The sequence below is a fragment of the Chiloscyllium punctatum genome, chromosome 7 (assembly GCF_047496795.1).
Source record: "Chiloscyllium punctatum isolate Juve2018m chromosome 7, sChiPun1.3, whole genome shotgun sequence".
Taxonomy (NCBI): domain Eukaryota; kingdom Metazoa; phylum Chordata; class Chondrichthyes; order Orectolobiformes; family Hemiscylliidae; genus Chiloscyllium; species Chiloscyllium punctatum.
In genome coordinates, this window is record NC_092745.1 from 56,865,500 (window position 1) to 56,887,261 (window position 21,762).

The 21,762-nt window shown below is 40.6% G+C and overlaps 1 protein-coding gene across 1 annotated transcript in view; it reads left to right on the plus strand.

Annotated features, from left to right (window-relative positions):
• LOC140479348 (testicular spindle-associated protein SHCBP1L-like) overlaps positions 1–21,762 on the plus strand; it is a 68,272-nt gene that overhangs the window by 20,787 nt on the left and 25,723 nt on the right. Inside the window, exons 6-8 of the mRNA XM_072573257.1 lie at positions 9,716–9,934; positions 12,698–12,803; positions 17,605–17,758. Coding sequence (XP_072429358.1) covers positions 9,716–9,934; positions 12,698–12,803; positions 17,605–17,758 — 479 coding nt within the window. The remainder of the gene's footprint in view (positions 1–9,715; positions 9,935–12,697; positions 12,804–17,604; positions 17,759–21,762) is intronic.

A 21,762-nucleotide genomic window follows, 5' to 3' on the forward strand; every position in this document is an offset into this window, starting at 1 on the left:
TAGAGAAGTGATTGCTGAGATATTTGTATCATTGATAGTCGCAGGTGAGGTGCCAGATGACTGGAGGTTGGCTAATGTGGTACCACTATTTAAAAACGGTAGTAAGGACAAGCCAGGGAACTCTTGATCAGTGAGCCTGACATCAGTGGTGGTCAAGTTGTTGGAGGGAGTCCTGAGGGACAAGATTTACATGTATTTGGAAAGGCAAGGACTGATTAGGGATAGTTGACATGGCTTTTTGTGTAGAAAATCATGTCTCACGAACTTGATTAAGTTTTTTGAAGAAGTAACAAAGAGGATCGATGAGGGCAGAGTGGTGAATGTGATCTATATGGACTTCAGTAAGGCGTTCTACAAGGTTCCCATGGGAAACTGGTTAGCAAGGTTAGATCTCATGGAATACAGGGACAACTAGCCATTTGGATACTGAACTGGCTCGAAGATAGAAGACAAGAGGTGGTAGTGGAGGGTTGTCTTTCAGATTGGAGGCCTGTGACCAGTGGAGTGCCACAAGGATCGGTGCTGGGTCCACTATTTTTCGTCATTTCTAGAAATGATTTGGATATGAGCATAAGAGGCACAGTTAGTAAATTTGCAGATGACACCAAAATTGGAGGTGTAGTAGATAGCGAAGAAGGTTACCTCAGATTACAACAGGATGTTGATCAGCTGGGCCAATAGGCTGAGGAGTGGCAGATTGAGTTTAATTTAGATAAGTGCGAGGTGTTACATTTTCAGAAAGCAAATCTTAGCAGCACATATACACTTAATGGTAAGGTCCTAGGGAGTGTTGCTGAACAAAGACCTTGGAGTGCAGGTTTAAAGGTCCTTGAAAGTGGAGCCACAGATAGATAGAATAATGAAGAAGGTGTTTGATATGCTTTCCTTTATTTGGTCAGAGCATTGAGTATAGGAGTTGGGAGGTCATGTTGTGGCTGCACAGGATGTTGGGTAGGCCCCTTTTGGATTATTGCATGCAGTTCTGGTCTCCTTCCTATCGGGAGGATGTTGTGAAGTTGAAAGAGTTCAGAAACGATTTATAAGGATGTTGCCAGGGTTGGAGGATTTGAGCTATAGGGAGAGGTTGAATAGGCTGGGGCTGTTTTCCCTGGAGCATTGGATGCTGAGGAGTGACCTAATAGAGGTTTATAAAGTCATAAAGGGCATGAATAGGGTAAATAGACAAGGTGTTTTCCCTGGGGTGGGGGAGTCCATAACTAGAGGGCATAGATTTAGGATGAGAGGGGAAGGATATAAAAGAGACCTTAGGGGCAACTTTTTCACACAGAGAGTGGTGTATGTATGGACTGAGCTGCCAGAGGGAGTTGTAAAGGCTGGTACCATTACAACATTTAAAAGGTATCTGGTATATGAATATTGTATATGTATAAAAAAGGTTTGGAGGGATATGGGCCGGGTGCTGGCACGCGGGACTAGATTAGATTGGGAATATCTGGTCGGCGTGGACGAGTTGGACTGAAGGGTTTGTTTCCATGCTGTACATCTCTCTGACTCTATGTCAAGATCAAGTGAACAGTGTAGATCTTGTAACAGCTCCTGAAATTGCAGGCTTACTTACATGGTTATTATAGTTTTGTTATAGTTATTATATTTCACAAATATAAAACTTTTTTTATTTTGTTTCTTTAATATTAAAAAAACAAAAACAAGCACATTTTTTTCTCCAACAAACATCTTTCTACAAGCTTTCTGAGGCCTTCAGTGAACTGCTGAAGTTTTTTTTCCCAAATTTAGAAGCTTAAGAAAAGACTATACGTGTTTTAAAGAGAGTTTATTTTCTACATTGCAAGAAATTCTTTTGATTAGCTGAGGAATTTTTTTTTAAAACAGAGTTATGTTTTCATTTTGGGGAGTCAGCTCTGGATATTTTTTAATCTGAGGAATTTATTGAAAAGAAGTTTTTTAATTCAATAAATCAACTAAGTGTTGATTTTATTTAAGAATTTTATGCTTAATTATTAATTTTTCCGCATTTTAACATTACTTTCTCTTGGTAATGAAAGGTAGTTTATTTTATGTATAAGGTGTTGTTGAAAGTTGTTTTTTTTTAGGCTTAACGACATTGAGGGTGTATAAGAGGCACAGAGTGAGATGGCTAGTAGATGTAGAAAAGTAATTACAGCAGGATCAGTCAGATAGACGGGTGACTGTCAAGAAAGTTAAGAAGTTAGTTCAAAAGTCTCCAGTGGCTATTCCTTTTCCGAATAGATATTTAGCTTTGGGTACTCTTGAAATGGATAGTGTCTCTGAGGAAAGTAGAAGGGACAGTCAGTTATTGGATACCAGTAATGATTATTATGTTAGGCAGGGTTTGACAAAATTTAGAAGAATGCTTGTTATCGGGACTTTCATGTCAGGGGCACAGGCAAAAGATTCTGAGGCAGTGAGCATAAGTTTAGGATGGTATGCTGCTTTCCTGGTGCTAGGATTAAGGATGTCTCTAAATGTTTCATGCATATTGTTAAAGGAGATATTGAGAAGCCAGAAATTATTTTACACATTGGTAGGAATGACATTTTTAGGGAAAAGATTAAAGCTTTACTGAGTGAATATATAAGAGGTTAGTTAGAAGATTAAAAAATGGAACCTTAAAAGTAGTAATATCTGGTTTATGCTAAAGTCAAATGAGGGAAGGATCAAAGGGATAAAGGAGATGAGTCAGTGGCTGAAGACGTCCTGTTTTGTTGAGGAATTTGGGTTTTAGGACAATTGGGATCTCTTCTGAGACAGAAAAGACCAGTTCAAAAAGGATGGATTTAACCTGAACTGGACAGGGACCAATATCTTAGTGGAGAGATTTGAGTTTGATTTTACTGTCATGTGTACTTTGCAGTAAGAGTACAATAAAATACAGTGGAAAAACTTTCATTGTCGCCATGATATCGTGCCATTTTGAATAATTTAAGAACAAGGGGGAAAAAAGAAAGGTATAACTTAACAAGATTCAATCAGTCCTGAGCCAGCTTGTCATCATCAACAAAGCCTGTGCTGCCATCCCTCCCCCACTGCACCATTGCCATCTATACCAGACCCAACCAACATCAAAGTCACTGATCCTCATCATAGCCACTGGGCTGATACTCCTCCACCACTGCATTGCCACTGCCTGCACTGGACCAACCAATGTCAGAATTGTACCTCTCATCACTGAGCCTACCTGATAGAGGTTACTGTGATGCCCTTCTGCCATTGGTTCGCTACCACCTGTGCTGGATCCAGCCAACAACAAAGTCACTTATCCTCAAGTGCCATCTTTTGCTGCTGGACTTATCTCATCAACGTTACCTCTGCTGATGTAACAGCCACTGATTCTAGGTCTTGTGCCTGCTTTGGAAAAGTAGGTAGGGACCTGCTCGAAATCCAGGCCCTGGGCCCACTCACATTCAGTGGGAGGTCCACCCAAGGGCCTGCCTGAGGTCCACACCCTGGGCCTGGCTTGAGACCCCTTGAGATGTATGGTAGGCCTCCTCAAGTACATGCACTGGGTCCATTCGTGATCTCTTCACTGGGCTCTCACTGTCGCCAGTGCCATCCAAGCTCAGGACAAGGTAAGTAAGTGAAAAAAGAAGTTTCGAGGGATATGGGCCAGTACTAGGAAGGTTGGACTAGTCCAATTTGGGTTTATGTTTGGCATGAACTGATTGGACCAAAGAATCTCTTTCTGTGCTCTATGACACTATGAGTCTATGAGTTTATCAATCAATCATAGGGCTGACTCTTACCTTCCTTTGGCTAGTTTTATCTAGTTTTTTTTGGGAGGTTTTTTTGACACAAGGCCCAGTGAAATCTCTCTCAAAGCATAATTCAATACCATGCCCTTTTGGCACCCATTTTGCCCAATACTAGCCTATCTTACCATGCAGATTTCTGGAAAAAGTCTCCATTCTCCAGACATCTGTATTGCTGGTATCCGCACCAGATTTAAAAGGCTGATATGCATCTGTACAAGTACATGTATTCTGAACTTGCCTGCTTGTGACAGGCATACATCCAGAAGATGTCAGAGAAGGGTTAAATGATGCCATGTACTGGTGGGCAGGGTGGTGCAGAGGGCCAGCAGAGGAGGCCACGTTTTCTGATGGGTTTGGACACTTGTGTGAAATCCCTAAGTCATCATTAAATCTTCATGTGCTAACAGATATTTAGTTTTAAGTAGCTCATAAATGAGTAGAATTATTTCCTTCCTGTCACTTAACAAAAGTGGGACAGTTTTCCCATCACCAGGAGTCAGAGGAGCAGTACCTTGTGCAGCTGTCCTGGTCTGCACACCATCCTGCCCACTCCACCAGGCTCCATTAATTTCTGCCTGAGGTGTAACTGGATGGAAAGAGGCTGCAAGAGTATATGAACAGTTTAAGTGAGTGGAAGGAATGTGTCATGTTTAGTGTAATGTAAAATTATCCACCATGCTAGGCAGAATAAAAATAAGATTTTTTTAAAAAAGGTCGCAGATTGCTACATGTTAATATGCAGGAAATTTTGGGGTGTCCTAGCATACGAATCACATAAAGTTAACAGAAGAGCACAGCAAGCAATTAAAAATAATATGTTAGCCTACATCATAAAAGTTAGAACAAAAAGAACTGCAGATGCTGGAATCCAAAGTAGACAAGCAGGTGGCTGATAGAATACAGCTAGCCAGACAGCATCAGGAGGTGGAGAAGTCTGATGTTTCGGATATAACCGTTCTTCAGGAATGGAGATGGGGGTAGGGGGATTTTCAGATTATGAGGCGGAGGGAGGAAGGGTTATGGTTGGGGAGAGAGGCGGAATAGTGAGGTGGTGATAGGTGAATACAGGTGGCAGATAGGTCGATGAGAGGAATGAATCCAGTTGGTAGCTGAAAGGAAAGGTCTCTTGGAAGGATGAAAGGGAAGAGGCGGGACTAGAAAGTGAATTGGGGGATGGGTGGGAAGATTATTTGAAACTGGAGAACTCAATGTTGAGTCCTCTGGTCTGTAGGCTGCCCAGGCGAAAAATGAGGTGTTATTCCTCCAATTTGCAGTCTCATTCACTGTGGCAATGGAGGAGACCAAGGATGGACATGTTGGAGAGAGAGTGGGAAGAGGAATTGAAATGGACGGTGACCAGGAGGTCGAGCTTGCCATTGTGAGCCTGGCTGAGATGCTTTGCGAAATGTGCTCTTAGTTTACGTTTGATCTCACCAATGTAGAAAAGACCACATTGGGACCACTGGATATAGTAAACTAGGTTGGAGGAGATACAGATGAACCTCTGTCTCACCTGGAAGGACTGTTTAGGGCCCTGGATGGAGGTAAGGGAGGTGGTGTGCCAGCAGTTTTTGCGTCTTTTATGGTTGCAGGGGAAGATACCTGGTGTTTGTGGGGTTTGGTTGGGAGGGTGGTGCGAACCAAGGAGTGGTGAAGCGATCGGACCTTGCAGAAAGCAGAAAGGGGAAGATGTTATTGGTGGCCCTGTCTAATTGAAGTGTTTGAGAATGATACATTGGATGCATAATCAGGTGGGGTGGAAAGTGAGGACAAGGGGCACCCTGTCTTTATTATGTTTGGACAGGGCAGGGTTTACCCCAGTGGAGCAGGGAATGGAGGAGTGCATTGGAGGGCTGTCTGGATAACAGAGGTGGGAAAAGCACATTGTTTAAAATAGGGATGCTTGGAACGTCTCCCAGTCAGAGCAGATGTGACGGAGATGGAGGAATTGGGAAGACAGGATGGAGTTTTTGCAGGATACACGTTGGCAGGAGATGTAGTTCAGGTAGTTATGGGAGTCTGTGCGTATGTAGTAAATGTCAGTTCGTAAACTGATGCCGGTGATGGAAACTGAGAGGTCAAGGAAGGGGAGGGTGGTGTCCAAGATGGACCAAGTGAATTTGAGGGCAGGGTAGAAATTGTTGGCAAAGTCGATAAACTGCTCCAATTTAGCCTGGGTGCAGGATGCAACAGCGATGCAGTCATCGATGTAACTGTGGGAAGAGTTGGGCACCAGTGTCCGTTTGTGTACTGAAGAGGAACTATTTGACTTGGCCAACAAAGAGGCTCCTGCAACCATAAAAGGTGCAAAACCCAACGGCACACCACCTCCCTCACCTCCATCCAGGGTCTGGAAAGGTCCTTCCAGGTGAGACAGTGGTTCACCTACCTCTCGTCCAAGCTAATTTACTGTATCTGGTGCGCCCAATGTGGTCTTCTCTACATCGGTGAGACTAAATGTAAACTAAGGGATGTTTTGCAGAGCATCTCAGCCTGACTCGCAAGGGCAAGCCTGACCTCCTGGTCACCGCCCATTTCAATTCCTTTTTCAATTCCCTCTCCAACATGCCCATCTTCGGTTTCCTCCACTGCCACAGTGAATGAGACTGCAAATTGGAGAAATAACACCTCATTTTTCGCCTGGACCAGAGGACTCAACATTGAGTTCTCCGATTTCAAATAACTTTACCACTTATCCCCCAACTCACTTTCTAGCCTCACTTCCTCCATTTCATCCCTCCTCCTCCCTTCCACCCTTGTGTCCTACCTTTTCTTTCAGCTACCAACCGGATTCATTTCCCGCCCCCCCCTCCATTGACCTACCAGGTTGAACCTACCACCTGTATTCACCTATCATCAACTCACCATTCTGTCCCTCTCCCCACCCATAAGCATCCACCCCTCTCTTTATCTGAAACTCTCTCTACCCCCACCTCCATTCCTGAAGAAGGCTTATATCTGAAACTTTGGACTTGTCCAATTTCTGATGCTGCCTGGCTTCCTGTACCTTTCTAGCCTCCTCCTTGCATTATTAAGGTGTTAGACTATAAAAGGAAAAAAAATTCTTGTTATGATTATATGTGACTCTGATGAGATCACACCTGGTATACAGTATGTGCTCTGTGTAAATGATAAACTTGCCTTTCACAGGCTGCCATTAAAGTTCACTACATTGTTTCCTAGGTATGAAGGGAAGCTAAATAGAATGGCCTGATGTTATCTGGAATTCATAAGAATGAACAGCAAGGGTTTGATAATGTAGATACTGGGAAGCTGATTTCCTTAGCTGGAGAGTCTAGAATTAGAACAAAGAACACTACAGCACAGGAACCACCCCTTCAGCCCAGGATGTTATGCCGAACATGTCGACAAATGAAATTAATCCCTGCTGCCTGCATCTGTTCCATATTCCTACATTTCTTGCATTTTTATATACTTATTTAAAAGCCCCTTAAACACCCCTTTCTGCCTCCACCACCATCCCTGGCAGCATGTTCCAGACACATACCACTCTCCACGTTAAATAAAACCCTGCCCCTCACATGTCATTTGAACTTTCCCCCTCTCATTTTAAGTGCACGCCCTCTAGTATTAAACATTTCAACTCTAGGAAAGAGATTCTGACTGTCAACCCTACCTACGCATCTCCATTTTATCGACTTCTATAAAGTCTCCCCTCAGCTCTGCTGCTCCAGAGAAAACAACCCTAGCTTTTTTAGCCTCTCTTTAGAGCTGAATTCTTTACTTTTGTGATGGAGCTGGCAATGGTTCAGATGTAGTATGGCTAAGAATCCAGTTTCTCATTTTGTAACTCCATCAATGCTGTTTGCCAAGTATACATAGATTGTATACAGCAATTCAAATTTCAATATGCTGCATATTACCTGGATTCCACAAGCAGGTACCAAGTTGCTTGCACAAAAACTAAAGAAGCATTTAACTTTGAACATAAAGAACAAGAGTTCTTATGATATTGAGCTTAGGTTACCAAAGAACAAAAATATTACTACATACATATCAGAGTCATGCGTAAACCAACAGCTTCAAGTGCTAATTATACTTGTCATAGTGTAGTAAAGACCCAGAGGTACTTCCGTTGCAGAGAAATAGCCTGGCGTTCCATGAACTATTAACATTGCAGGTGGTAATAATTTCCTTTCTCCATAATTTTTCACAAATTGGAAGTTGTCATTTTCTATCTGGAAACAACTAGAACACCATAAGCAGCCAAGAACCGAACAAAAGATTTACTGGGAATGCATCTAACAGCTGGTATCCAAAGCAAACCTTTTTTAAAAAACACAAATGTGTCCACATGCTACTCAGGTCACATTTTCATAAATGGTCCCTTGAGAGAACTTAATTTGACAGAAGCTTACAACAGAGAACGCAACTTCTTTTTAATATTGCACAACTCAAAGAAATTCAAATGTTAAATAAAGTTAAAGCATTGTAAACTAATTAAGATATATTACCAGAACCCTCCATCTCCTTAACACCACACTCCAGCAATGTTCTGGCAACACAGTTGGTTCTGCTATGACGTTCATTTCTTCAGCGTGAATTGGCTATGACACGATTGTTGAATTTAAACCGTTATTTGTAGAATGCAAACTTTCCCTACTTGCATTGATTATAACGTGATTCCAGTCCCATTGGTTTAAATGGTGCCTTTGTTAATACGATTTTGTGGGGTCACGTGGTAACTGAACCGTCATGTCATCAGAATAGACTGTAAAGAGGAGATTTTAAAATGGCCAGCATTGTAAATCAACAAACACAGCTTCTGGGTTAAGAATTGTCAGTAAGTGCAAAACAAGAAATTTATTAAATCACTCAAGAATGCAACTTTGAAATCTTCTGCTTGATTTCCTCAAGGTTCAGGCACTAGGAGTTTTATTTTCACTTGATCATTTCTAAATCTAGGGACCCAAATTTCAGGATCAAGGGTTCAACATTCAGACGAGACAAGTCTTCTCACCAGTGATTGTGAATATTCAGACTTCTCAAGCCCAGAAATCTGTGGGTGCTCAATTCTTAAGTTTCAAGATAGATCACACTGGCATTGTATCAACTATTTCAGAAGATCAGGGAGACCACAGTAGAGTCATAGAGATGTACAACATGGAAACAGACCCTTTGGTCCAACCTGTCCATGCCAACCAGATACCCAATCTAATCTAGTCCCACCTGCCAGCATCCGCCTCATATCCCTCCAAACCCTTCCTATTCATATACCCATCCAAATGTCTCTTAAATGTTGCAATTGTACCAGCCTCCCCCACTTCCTCTGGCAGCTCATTCCATACACATACCAACCTCTGCGTGAAAATGTTGCCCCTTAGGTCTCTTTTATATCTTTCCCCTCTCACCCTAAACCTATGCCCTCTAGTTCTGGATTCCCCGAACCCAGGGAAAAGATTTTGTCTATTTACCCTATCCGTGGCCCTCATGATTTTGTAAACCTCTACAAGGTCACTCCTCAACCTCCAACGCTCCAGGGAAAACAGCCCCAGCTTGTTCTGCCTCTCCCTATAGCTCAAATCCTCCAAACCTGCAACATCCTTGTAAATCTTTTCTGAACCCTTTCAAGTTTCACAGCATCTTTCCGATAGGAAGGAGACCAGAATTGCATGCAATATTCCAACAGTGGCCTAACCAATGTCATGTACAGCCGCAACATGACCTCCCAACTCCTACTCAATACTCTGACCAATAAAAGAAAGCATACCAAACGTCGTCTTCACTATCCTATCTACCAGCGTCTCCACTTTCAAGGAGATGTGAACCTGCACTCCAAGGTCTCTTTATTCAGCTCTAGGACCTAGAAATGAGGTAGAAGTTTATTTAATATTTAGCAGTTGGGAGGAACTTTTCATAATTAAGAAGCAAACTTTACCAACTATTCTTATACTGCAATAATCTTTTTATATTCACTTCTACATGTATTTAATAATTCTCAGATTTTATGATATTCAAGATGGAACAATACCAGGCCCTATAGGTCAGCGTTTCAAAAGAACATTGGAAAAGTATAGAAACAAACGTGTGGAGCTTATTGAGTACCAAAGCAATATAAGAGAGGACCCATCAGCAGCCGAAGCAGTGGAATGTTGGAAAAAGTATTATGAAATTTTAATGATTTGTGGACTACTAAAAATCTGGGAAGATTTGCGTCTTAGGTAACAGCATCAAAGTGGATCTTCATTATGTTAAATTTAATGCAAAGTTATATCATGCAAAGATTTATTTCATTTAATGTTTTTTTCTTCCTGAGGCTTTTCAGTACTTTTAGTACATTTAGCCACCTGAAATCAAATTATCTATATTATATAAGATATCCCAAACAGCTCTCAAAGTATTTACAAGCAACAAATTCAAGTGTATTGACAAGCAACAAATTCAGATTATCTGATTGCAATTCTACGACAGTTATACACTTGAATTTGTTGCTTATAAATAATTTGACAGCTGTTTAGGATATCCTATAGATTATATTGCATTCTTTGTTTGGAATTGACCTCTTCCTGACAGCATGAACAAGAAAACTAATCATGTGGGATATTTGAATCATCAACTTTGTTCTTCAAATCTGTTTCCTGTGGGTATTTCACTCACTTTGAAATATCATTCTACATGCATTAACTCCAACTGAAATTTTAAAATGGTGGATATAAGCAATACTCACTTAGATTTTTTTCCATATCTGTACTTTTAAGGTGTTTTTACGCCAGTTGTGTCATTAATTTCAATCTGTTCTGAACATTCCGAATTTGGTTGAAAGCCCAGATGTTCATTAGAGTACTGAAACAGCCAAGCTCCAGAGAAAATATAGCATTTTTTAAAAAATCATTATTGGAATGTATGCGTTACTGGCTAGGTAGCACTTCTTACGTGTCCCTAATGGGCAATTAAGAGTCAACCACATGGTTGTGTGTCTGGAGCTGGCCAGACGAGGTAAGAGTGAACTAGATTGATTTTTACAACAATCTATAGTGTTGCATGGTCACCATTAAACTAGCTTATAATACAAGTTTTTCATTGTTTTCACATGGTGGAATTTGAATAGATATCTCCAGAGCATTAGCATGGGATTCTGGAGTTGTAGTCCAGTGGCAGTACCACTACATGACTGCCTGATGGATGACTCTCTGATCTCATGTCAATTCATGATGTTTGTTTATACAAGATAAAGATTCCAATATGAAGAGTTTCTGCTGTGTGTTGCTTTTAAAGGGCCTAGGTGATTAACATTTTTTATTGATCTGTTTGACAGGAGTTTTTATTTTAAGGAAATGTAATGTTATGATTGACGTTTTGCAAAAGATATTTTAACGCATACTATTGTATGGGGCTGCATTGCTGGAGATGATGGGCATAACGCCATAAGAAATAGGAACAGATGTAGGCAGTTTGGCCCCTCAAGCCTACTCTGCCATTCAATAGGTTCATGGCTGATCCAAAACTCCTCATGTCTACTTGCCTGCCTGCCTTTACCCCATAAGCTTAGATTCCCCTACAGATCATGAATCTATCTATCTCAGCCTTAAATATACACAAGTACCCTATCCCAGAGCTCTCTGTGGCAAGGAGTTCCAAAGACTTTCAACCCTTTGAGAGAAGAAATTTCTCCTTATCTCACTTTTAAATTGGGACCCCTTAATTCTGAGACTATGCCTTCTGGTCCGAGCCGCTCCCATGAGGGGAAATATCCTCTCAGCATTTACCCTATCCAGCCTCTTAAGAATTATATGTTTCAAAGCAATCACGTCATGGGTGACACCTTTTGAAATTAGTTTGGATAACGGACCCTTTGAAAAGCTATGGTTCAAGATACCTGAGTCCTTTAAAAGTTCAGTCTCCACTATGGAGCTGGCCAGATCAGGAATGCAGAATGCGGTTTGTAACCCAAGCTAGCTTACATCCTTAAATAGTGCTGATGTAAATCAGAAACCCCACAAATGAGGCCTGCAATCCAGAATGAGGTCCTGGTCACCATTTTCATGTGTCCATGAAAATCCAGTGATATACTTAGCAATTTTCAATAGGTTTTTTTGTTTACGCAGTTGAAGATAAACATTTCCTTGAGTAACATTATAATTTCTTCCCTTTCTATTGGACTCATGTTTACTTTCATGAATTTTTTCCTTTTTTACTACTAGCAAAAGTTAATTCCTCTGTTTTAAATTTCTTGCTAATTTATTCTTTAGTTAATTTTCTAACCCGATCAACTTCTTGTCATCCTTTGGTGATTTTAAAAATTCTCAATTCTCAGATTTTGTGGGAATATTGTTAGGAGAAAGTGAGGACTGCAGATGCTGGAGATCAGAGCTGAAAATGTGTTGCTGGAAAAGCGCAGCAGGTCAGGTAGCATCGAAGGAGCAGGAAGATCGAAATTTCGGGCATGAGCCCTTCTTCAGGAAAAGAAGGACTCGACACAATAGACACAAAAGTGGGGAACTAATGCTAAAATTATGTACAGCCTTGGCAAAACTTCAGTTGGAGTACTGCACACAGGTTTAGTCTCCACACTACAAAAATGATATTGAGAAACTAAAGAAGGTGTAAAAAGAGAGCAACAAGAACGTTACCATTTGCAAGGATGCTGCTATCAAGAAGGATTAAACATCATGGAATTCTTTCCTGAAGAAGGGCTCATGTCCGAAGCGTCGATTCTCCTGCTCCTTGGATGCTACCTGACCTGCTGCGCTTTTCCAGCAACACATTTTCAGCTGGGAATATTATTAGCTTATTTTAATCTGACACTCTGTTTAATTTACCTAATTGGCCATTGCAGTACTGCATTTCCAGTAAAGATTTTATTCATCAAGAGAATGTATATTTATTGAGAATAATGAAGTAATTTTTAAAAATATTTGCCATTGCTCACCTACTGTTATATATTGAATTCAGTTCTTTATGTTCATTATTTTCGTCAATGACAGAGCACATGGACCGTTTTTTCCACGAATATTGAGGCGTAGAAAAGGACAACGCTCTTCTGGAAAAATTGTAACACACATTGTGGCAAAAATGTTGACAGCTGACATGGTGAGTTATTCCAGTGAGTTTTATTAAGTTAACTGTTTAAATATATCTGTCCATCACTTTATAGTAATAGCTGCCCTGATTAATGTGTATTGGTAATAATACACTCATGTTATTGTCAAAACCAAAAATTAAAATTACTTGTTGGAGATATCTTAAAGGCTTTATTGTTCTTTATACCATTCTCTGTCAAACTAAGTCATACAGGACAAGCAGCTCAAAGGTTTAATCCTATTCCATAACAGGGCCAGTTAATCCTTGCAAAGTAAGAACCTAAATCATGTAGAAGAAAACATCAGAGAATTCAAACAAAAAAATCACTGAAAGTAATTTCACATGTTGATAAGGTCATTAGGAGTGCAAACACAGTGATAATAAGTTTGGAGCAATAGACACAAAAGTGGGGAACTAGTGCTAAAATTATGTACAGCCTTGGCAAAACTTCAGTTGGAGTACTGCACAGGTTTAGTCTCCACACTACAAAAATGATATTGAGAAACTAAAGAAGGTGTAAAAAGAGAGCAACAAGAACGTTACCATTTGCAAGGATGCAGCTATCATGAAGGATTAAACATCATGGAATTCTTTTCTCTGAAGGGACATCCCACTTCAAACCTCTCACTCCAGGTTACCAAATGAACACGTGCATCCTTCCCCTGATATTTTTGGAAGCACCATGTATCCACAAATTTTCTTCCTCTCCCTATCCTTAATTTGCAGGGATGAAAGTCACCCAGTTTTAGCTTCTTCCCTTTTTCTGCAGATCCACCATAGAAAAAGTGCAGCACAGTAGAAAAAAAAGTGTATAATAATAATGGTGATGATCCAAATGACAAGGACCAAAATTCACAGTTGCTTAATGTTGTGGTCTTTCAAGACAGCAGCATATGTCAGGACTACAACCATCCCTTTTATAGCACTACACCAGGAACAGCCAAGGAGTAAGATAACATGAGGCAACGCCCACCTTAATACCATGACCTTTCTATACAAGGAGCCAATCTGTAGGCCATTGATGTCATGTCACTGTGCCTTAAAATGGCTTCAGAGCTCGATTTAATGCAATAGGAAGTTGGGTGTTCAATTTATAGATGGTGCTCCCAGCCAAGTTTTTTTAGCAGAAAATTTCTATGCACTTTTTACACCATACATAGCATAGAAATGGGGAGGAGCATCAAGTCAGGATTTTCCAAACAATTTTTAATAATTTAGTTTTGTGCAGTTTTGAAGTTAAGTAAACATAGAACAATACACACAGAACAGGCCATTCGGCCCTCAGTGTTGCATCGACTTGTGAACTAATCTAAGCTCATCACCCTACACTATCCCATCATCATCCATATGCTTATCCAAGGATTGTTTAAGTGCCGCTAATGTGGCTGAGTTCACAACATTGGCAGACAGGGCATTCTACGTCTTTAACACTCTGAGTAAAGAACTTGCCTCTGACATCTATCTTAAATCTATCACCTCTCAATTTGCAGCTATGCCCCCTCGTGCAAGCAAACATCATCATCCTAGGAAAAAGACTCTCACTGTCCACCCTATCTAATCCTCTGATCATCTTGTATGTCTCTATTCAACCCCCTCTTAGCCTTCTTCTCTGCAATGAGAACAGATCCAAGTCCTGCAACCTTTCCTCATAAGACCTTCGCTCCAGACCAGGCAACATCCTGGTAAATCTCCTCTGCACCTTTTCCAATGCTTCCACATCCTTCCTGTAATAGGGCGACCAGAGCTGCATACAATACTCCAAGAGAGACCTCAATATTAAGCAACTGTGAATTTTGGTCCTTGTCATTCAGATCATCACCATTATTTGTACAGTTACAGCATGATATCATGGCTTCGGAACTCAATCCCGCTACTAATGAAACCTAACATAGCGTATGCCTTCTTAACAGCACAATCAACTTGGTTGGCAACTTTCAGAGATCTGTGTACATGGACTCCAAAATCCCTCTGCACAATCACACTACCAAGAATCTTTCCACTGACCCAGTATTCTGCCTTCCTGTTTTCTTACCAAAGTGAATCACCTTACATTTATCTGCATTGAACTCCATTTGCATCCTCTCAGCTCAATTCTGCAGTTTATCCAAGTCCCCCTGCAACATTCTTCCACACTGTCCACCACTCCACCAACTTTAGTATCATCTGCATACTTACTAACCCATCCACCTATGCATGCATCCAAGTCGTTTATAAAAATGAGAAACAGCAATGGTCCCAAAACAGATCCTTGTGGCACGCCACTAGTAACCGGGCTCCAGGCTGAATATTTTCCATCAACCACCACTCGTTGCCTTCTTACAGAAAGCCAATTTCTATTCCAAATTGACCAATCACCTTCAATCCGATGCTTCCACATTTTCTCCAATAGCCTACCATGTGTAACCTTATCAAAGGCTTTACTGAAGTCCATGTACACCACATCAACTGCCCTACCTTCATCCACATGCTTGGTCACCTTCTCAAAAAACTCATGAGGTTTGAGAGACATGACCTGCTCTTGACAAATCCATGTTCACAATTTCCAATCAAATTGGTGCTTGCTAGATGATTATAAATCCTATCCCTTATAATCCTTTCCAGAACTTTTCCTACAACAGACATAGAGCTCACTGGTCTATAATTAACTGGGTCATCTCTACTGCCCTTCTTGATCAAGGGCACAACATTTGCAATTCTCCAGTCCTCTGGTACTAAACCTGTAGACAATGACGACTCAAAGATCAAGGCCAAATGCTGTGCCATCTCTTCCCTAGATTCCCAGGGAATTCTTGGAAAAATCCCATCCAGCTCAGGGGACTTACCTACTTTCACATCTTCGAGAATTGATAACACCTCCTCTTTACTAATCTCAATTGTTTCAAGTCTAATAACCCCTATCTCAATCTTCTCCTCTACAATATTCTCCTTTTCCTGAGTGAAAACAGATGAGAAATATTTGTTTAGCACCTTTCCGATCTCCACAGGATTCACAACTTCCTACTTCTGTCTTTGACAGGCCGTATTCCTACCTTAGTGATCCTTTTATTCCTCACATACCAAGAAAGCTTTAGGGTTCTCCTTCATTCCACCTGCTAAAGACTGCTCATGTCCCCTCCTTGCTCTTCTTAACTCTCTCTTTAATTCCTTCCTAGTTGCTGTGTAACTCTCCATTGCCTCATCTGAACCAACTTGCCTCATCAACACATAAGCCTCTTTCTTCCGCTTAACAAGAGATACAATTTCTTTAGTAAACCATGGCTCCCTTACCTTATCATTTCCTCCCTGCCTAACAGGGACATACCTATCAAAGACACGCAATATCTGTTCCTTCAACCAGCTGCACATTTCAATTGTCCCCATCCCCTTCATTTTGCTGCCCCATTCCATGTCTCCGAAGTGTTTCTTAATCACATTATATTTGCCCTTTCCCCATCTGTATTTCTTGCCCTGTGGCATGTACCTATCCCTTTCCATCGCTAAGCTAAACATAACCAAATTATGGTCACTCTCTCCAAAGTGCTCACCTATCACTAAATCAAACACCTGGCCTGGTTCATTACTAAGTACCAGATCCAGTGTGGCCTCCTCTCTTGTCAGCCCTTCGACATAATGTGTCAGGAAACCCTCCTGCACACATTGGACAAAAACTGATCCATCCAATGTACTAGAGTTATAGCATTTCCAGTCAACGTTGGGGGTGTTAAAGTCTTCCATAATGACCCACTGTTCCTTTCACTCCTGCCCAGAATCGATTTGCCAATCCTCTCCTCCACATCCCTGCAACTTTGCGGAGGCTTATAAACAATTCCCAGCTGTGTGACCTTTCCTGTTTCTAACCTCAGCCCATACCACCTCAGTAAACAAGTCCTCGTCAAAAGTTCTTTCAGCCACTGTTATATTGTCCGTGACTAACAAAGTCACACCTTCCCCTCTTTATCACCTTCTCTGATCTTAATGAAAGATCTAAACCCTGGAAACTGCAACATCCATTCCTGACCTTGCTCTATCCACGTCTCAGAAATGGACACAACATCGAAGTCCCAATTAACTATCCATGCTGCAAGCTCACCTACCTATTTCTGGATATTCCTAGTATTGAAGTAGACACACTTGAAGCCAGCTTGCTGTCTGCCAGCACACTCCTGTCACCATGAAATACTGTCTATGTCCTCCCTACTCTCATCCTCCTGTGTACTGGAAGTAAAAAACAAGTTCCCATCCCCCTGCTGAGCTAGTTTAAACACCCAAATCATTGAGCTGTTTAACCATAGTTGAAGTATGCTAGCTCTGGAGGGGTGAAAATCTGCAGTGTTGTATTGTTTTCAGTAAGCATAATTGTCTGGATCTGATTCAAAACAATCAGTGTTTCACTACCACTCTTTGGTAAAAGCTTTCAAAACTGACAATGTTTAATATCACTTTAATTTGCACAAATAAAGCATGGCAAAGGCATGGAACGAGATTATAACATGAATGAGAGTTCAGAAAGTAACCTATCAGCATTATAAATGTTTTTAGAGGAAGTCCATTTGATACCATATCCTATTTATTTTTGAGGCTGATTGTCAATGTATGAGGAAGGTTGTGAACACCAAAACAGAAAATCCAGTTTTTTTTTAACATTCATTCCTCACTCACATAGGCTGCTTTTCATTTGAATTGTAGAATGCATGGAATATGTTTTCATTTAATAACTTACTTTTCCTAAATATGGGCGTGAGAATGTCATGATATTTATCACAGAGGAGCACCATCTTTCTGTTTGAATGCAATTATTTATTTGGGCTACAGTTATACTTGCTTTCTGCAGATTAAGGATTTCTCTGCTAATACACTAATTCAGCAACATGACAACTTAGATGCATCCTTAGACAGTTGCTTCAGTGGAGACACAGTGGTAATTTTTCCAGGAGAATATCATGCCTCAGGATTTGGAATGTTAACAGATGATATCGTTATTAGAGGTAAGTTGTGAAACAATATGTTTATATGCCACCATTATGATCTTTTCTTAACTGCAACTGAAAGTTGATAAATATGGAAGAATATTAGGGGGAATCTCTGAGAAATTTCAACATCTGCGTAGATGTTTTCTACTGCAATTAGTATGGTCCTTTGTTATATTCCCGCTCTAATGTTGGTTCATTTGAATTTTTGGACAATAATCCCCTTCAGTCAATGCTTCCCCTTCAGCCAATGCAAAACCTCAGTTAAGTAAAAACAAACAATAGTGAGATTGCCAGTTCAGTTGTGGAAAGTTCTTAATTGCTACCATAATCCAGATAATTTTGTCACTGAGATGGCAACCACTGTTAACGATAGATCTTGGATGCTTAAATAATTACGCACTGTTATCAGATAAGTACTCTTGTGTTCATATGTGTTCGTATTTTAATAAGTTTTATTTTAACACAAACATTAACTCATTTAAATTAAATATGCTGACATATTTGCTGAAATAATGAAGGATTGTCAGGCCATTTTAAAAACGGAGGAATGAAAACTGCACTTTCTTACTTCATTGCCCTACATTTATTGCACTAAATTATTTCCCAACCACTTGATTACTGAATTCTATTCATCTTGTTCTTAGACGTGAATCTGTTTGTTCCAATTGATCTTACAAAATAAAACAAACCACTTAGACACAATAGGAAGAACTTATTCTTGACATTATTTTGTTATGATTCCTATTTTTCTAAATTTCAGACGTTCAATTTAAATAAAATATACTCTGTGAGTTATAGGGATGACTAAAAGGGCAAAGCGCTGTTACACTAGGACTTGAATGTTACCAATTCAGTTGTGTTGACAGATTGGCAACAGGTCAACATGTCTCAACAGGCAAGCATGGCTGGCAGTGGCAGATGTCACAAGCAGTCAAGGGATCATTGCAGGAAAATGGATCTAGCGCAGGAAGAAATTTAATTATGGTCAGGAAAAATGAGTGATTTTTTAGAGTTGAAAACTCTGAAAACCTTGAATTAAAAGGCATCCATCAGTTGTGAGGTCAGGTGGTAAATCCACATATGATACAACATCAGATACCAGTGTCCACATTCAGGCTTCCACTTCTCATGCACCCAATCCCCATGCTTAGCTCTGAGTGAATGTTGTATTGACATGATGCAACTTCACAAAACTCGCTAATGATGAATGTCAATTCACCTTATCATGTGGCAGTACAGTATTGCGCATTTAAATTATCTAAGCAACATAGTTGCACCATGAAGTGACGTTGCCCATGTCTATACTTAAAAACAAATGTGCTCAGAATGTCAGGGAATGCCAGTACACCAGAGGTGGAATGCCTTTCATTGTCATTACACCAGTGGAACTGGAGGCCATAAAGATTGGGTGGGTCAAACAGAGCAACCTGTCGCTGAAGGCAAGATAGGTGTAAACGCTGGAGAGAGTGAGTAAAACTTTTGGTTGTGTCCAACATTCCCAAGATGATAGCAAAATACTACATATGCTGGAAACTTAAATACAGAACCCTAGAAACATACATCAGACTGGCAGCAGCAATGAAGAGAGAAATGCATTTAATTTTCAAGCTAAGGATTGTCCTGTTCTCGAAAATTCCCAAACCAAAATCTCAGAACTGGTCAGTAACATTTTCAATCTCTCATAAATGTTTAATGATAGACTTGAGTATGTGAGCACTACCGATGCCTTGGTTGCCGCCTCTCTGAAAAGATCACTATTGACAGTGTCACTTCAGACTTCTACAAACTATGCTCCAAGTGTTTGACAACAGATGTCCACATCTCAACAAAAACTTGTGTAGAGAAATTGTCGCCAGACTCCTGCACTGCAGTGAGCCCTGGACAGTGTATTAGCAACACATAGCATTGCGAGAAAAATATTACCAGCAGTGCCTCCACTGTATTCTCCATGTTCAGTGGGAGACTGTGCAACTAACATTAGTCTCCTTCTTGAAGCCAGCTGTATAATCATTCAGGCAAAATTCCTGAAAAGTCAACTATGCTGGATTGGAATTGTGTCTGAGTGGCTAAAAAGCCTCTCCCCGGCCAGTGACTGCTTTTTCAACTCTTAAGTGCCTCATATTCCAGGGAGAACAAAGCAAACACCACAAAGATATTCCAATTCTTTCTTTAAAAAGCAACAGCATTAACATTACAATAGCAATACATAGGACTTAGGAGCATGTTTAGGCCCTTTGGCTGTTTAAGTCATTCAGTAAGGTGGCGGTTGAACTGGCTGTACACTCGACTCTATTTCCTGTCTGAATCCCACAACCCTTGACAGATCTGTCAAAAATTTATCTAGCTCAAACTTGAATGCAATAAAAGACCTTTATCTTTCATTGTCATTATACCAGTGAGTTTCTGAGAATGATAATTCTACACTCAAATTAATCCTTTGAACAAAATGGGGGTGAATTTTCCCATTCTTCAACAAAGTTTTCTTATCCGAGGTTCATGGGTTTGCTTTGCCATGGCTATTGGTGACTCTTGTGCTTTGTTCTGCTCTTCATCTCATTAAATATGTAATCTAGGAATTCATTTTTTCACTGTGATCCTGGACTGTTATTCTGAGGAAGTGATCCAGAAAGGCAAATTGGCTCCTCACTTTGCCAACAGGTAACATGGAGGTGCTTGTGGAGAGTGGGAAAAGGCAATACATTTTCACGCTGATTGGCAAAGATGGCCACATCACTAGACTCAAACAGCCTGTAAGCCTGTACAAAAATAGCGGCTGAGTGCAGTGTCCTCAGTGAAACAGTCCAGGAAGGATAATGATCTCTGTGTTCCACAAGGGTAAGTGCCACCACTTTTTCGCTGCTACCTCACAATTGCAAGGCCACCACACACTCTAAAGCTATCACTGTATGCACTTCTTGTTGAGTGGGCATAATGCATTCCATAAACCTCAACAGCTCTTCACACACATCATTCTTGCAAACTAACTACTCTTTTATTATCCTCAGCACTTGCTGCTAATTCACTGGAGTTAACTCTGTACTTATTCTGTCCCTGCATTACCACTAAGAGCTTTCCTATCTACTTTCATCACACTCAGTCCCTCCTTTTGTATCAATGCAAAAAGAAATGTCTCACAATGGAGTGGAGACCATGAAGACCAGCAGGTACAATGACTCAGCCCATACGAATCCTCAGTCCAAAAGATGTTGGATTTCACCAGGGAAAAATGCAACAGCTTGTGAAGACACAAACACCTCCATTGACAACAACCAAATAAGTTCAGATGTGCTGTGCTGTGTCAGCCTCTGACTACTATTACCACTAAACTATTCTTAACTTGCACAAATTGCAATCCCTCTTTCCCAACTAACTAATTTCACTCTATGCAAGCACTAACAGCACCCCGTGAATCTCTGTTCACAAAAGGTCATTGCCAGAGATCTGAAGATGAAGTCACTCAACCTTCATAGGATGTACAAAGTTAAAAATCACAAAACACCAGGTTATAGTCCAACAGGTTTAATTGGAAGCACACTAGCTTTCGGAGCGACGCTCCTTCATCAGGAGATTGTCACCTGATGACGGAGCGTCGCTCCGAAAGCTAATGTGCTTCCAATTAAACCTGTTGGACCATAACCTGGTGTTGTGTGATTTTTAACTTTGTACACCCCAATCCAACACCGGCATCTCCAATTCATAGGATGTACCAGTAAGCCTTTCACCTGCAACTCCCCTATCAATTCTAAAACATTCACAGCAGGTCTGGGCCCTCGAGGCCCAAACAACTCCAGAGACAACTGCCCAAATCTTCTATACCGACAGGTACAGAGAAAGGTCCGTACACCTCAGCTGTGAATATTGGTATTGCTCTTTGATATATTGGAGTGATGGGAAGAAAATAACTTACTGAGAGTACATAGGTAGCAAAGGTGACACCACATTGTAAAGTTTCTTGCACTTTATACTTGTATATGCACTTACACTCTCGAAGTGTCTGTTCTCAATTATTTTTTCACTAT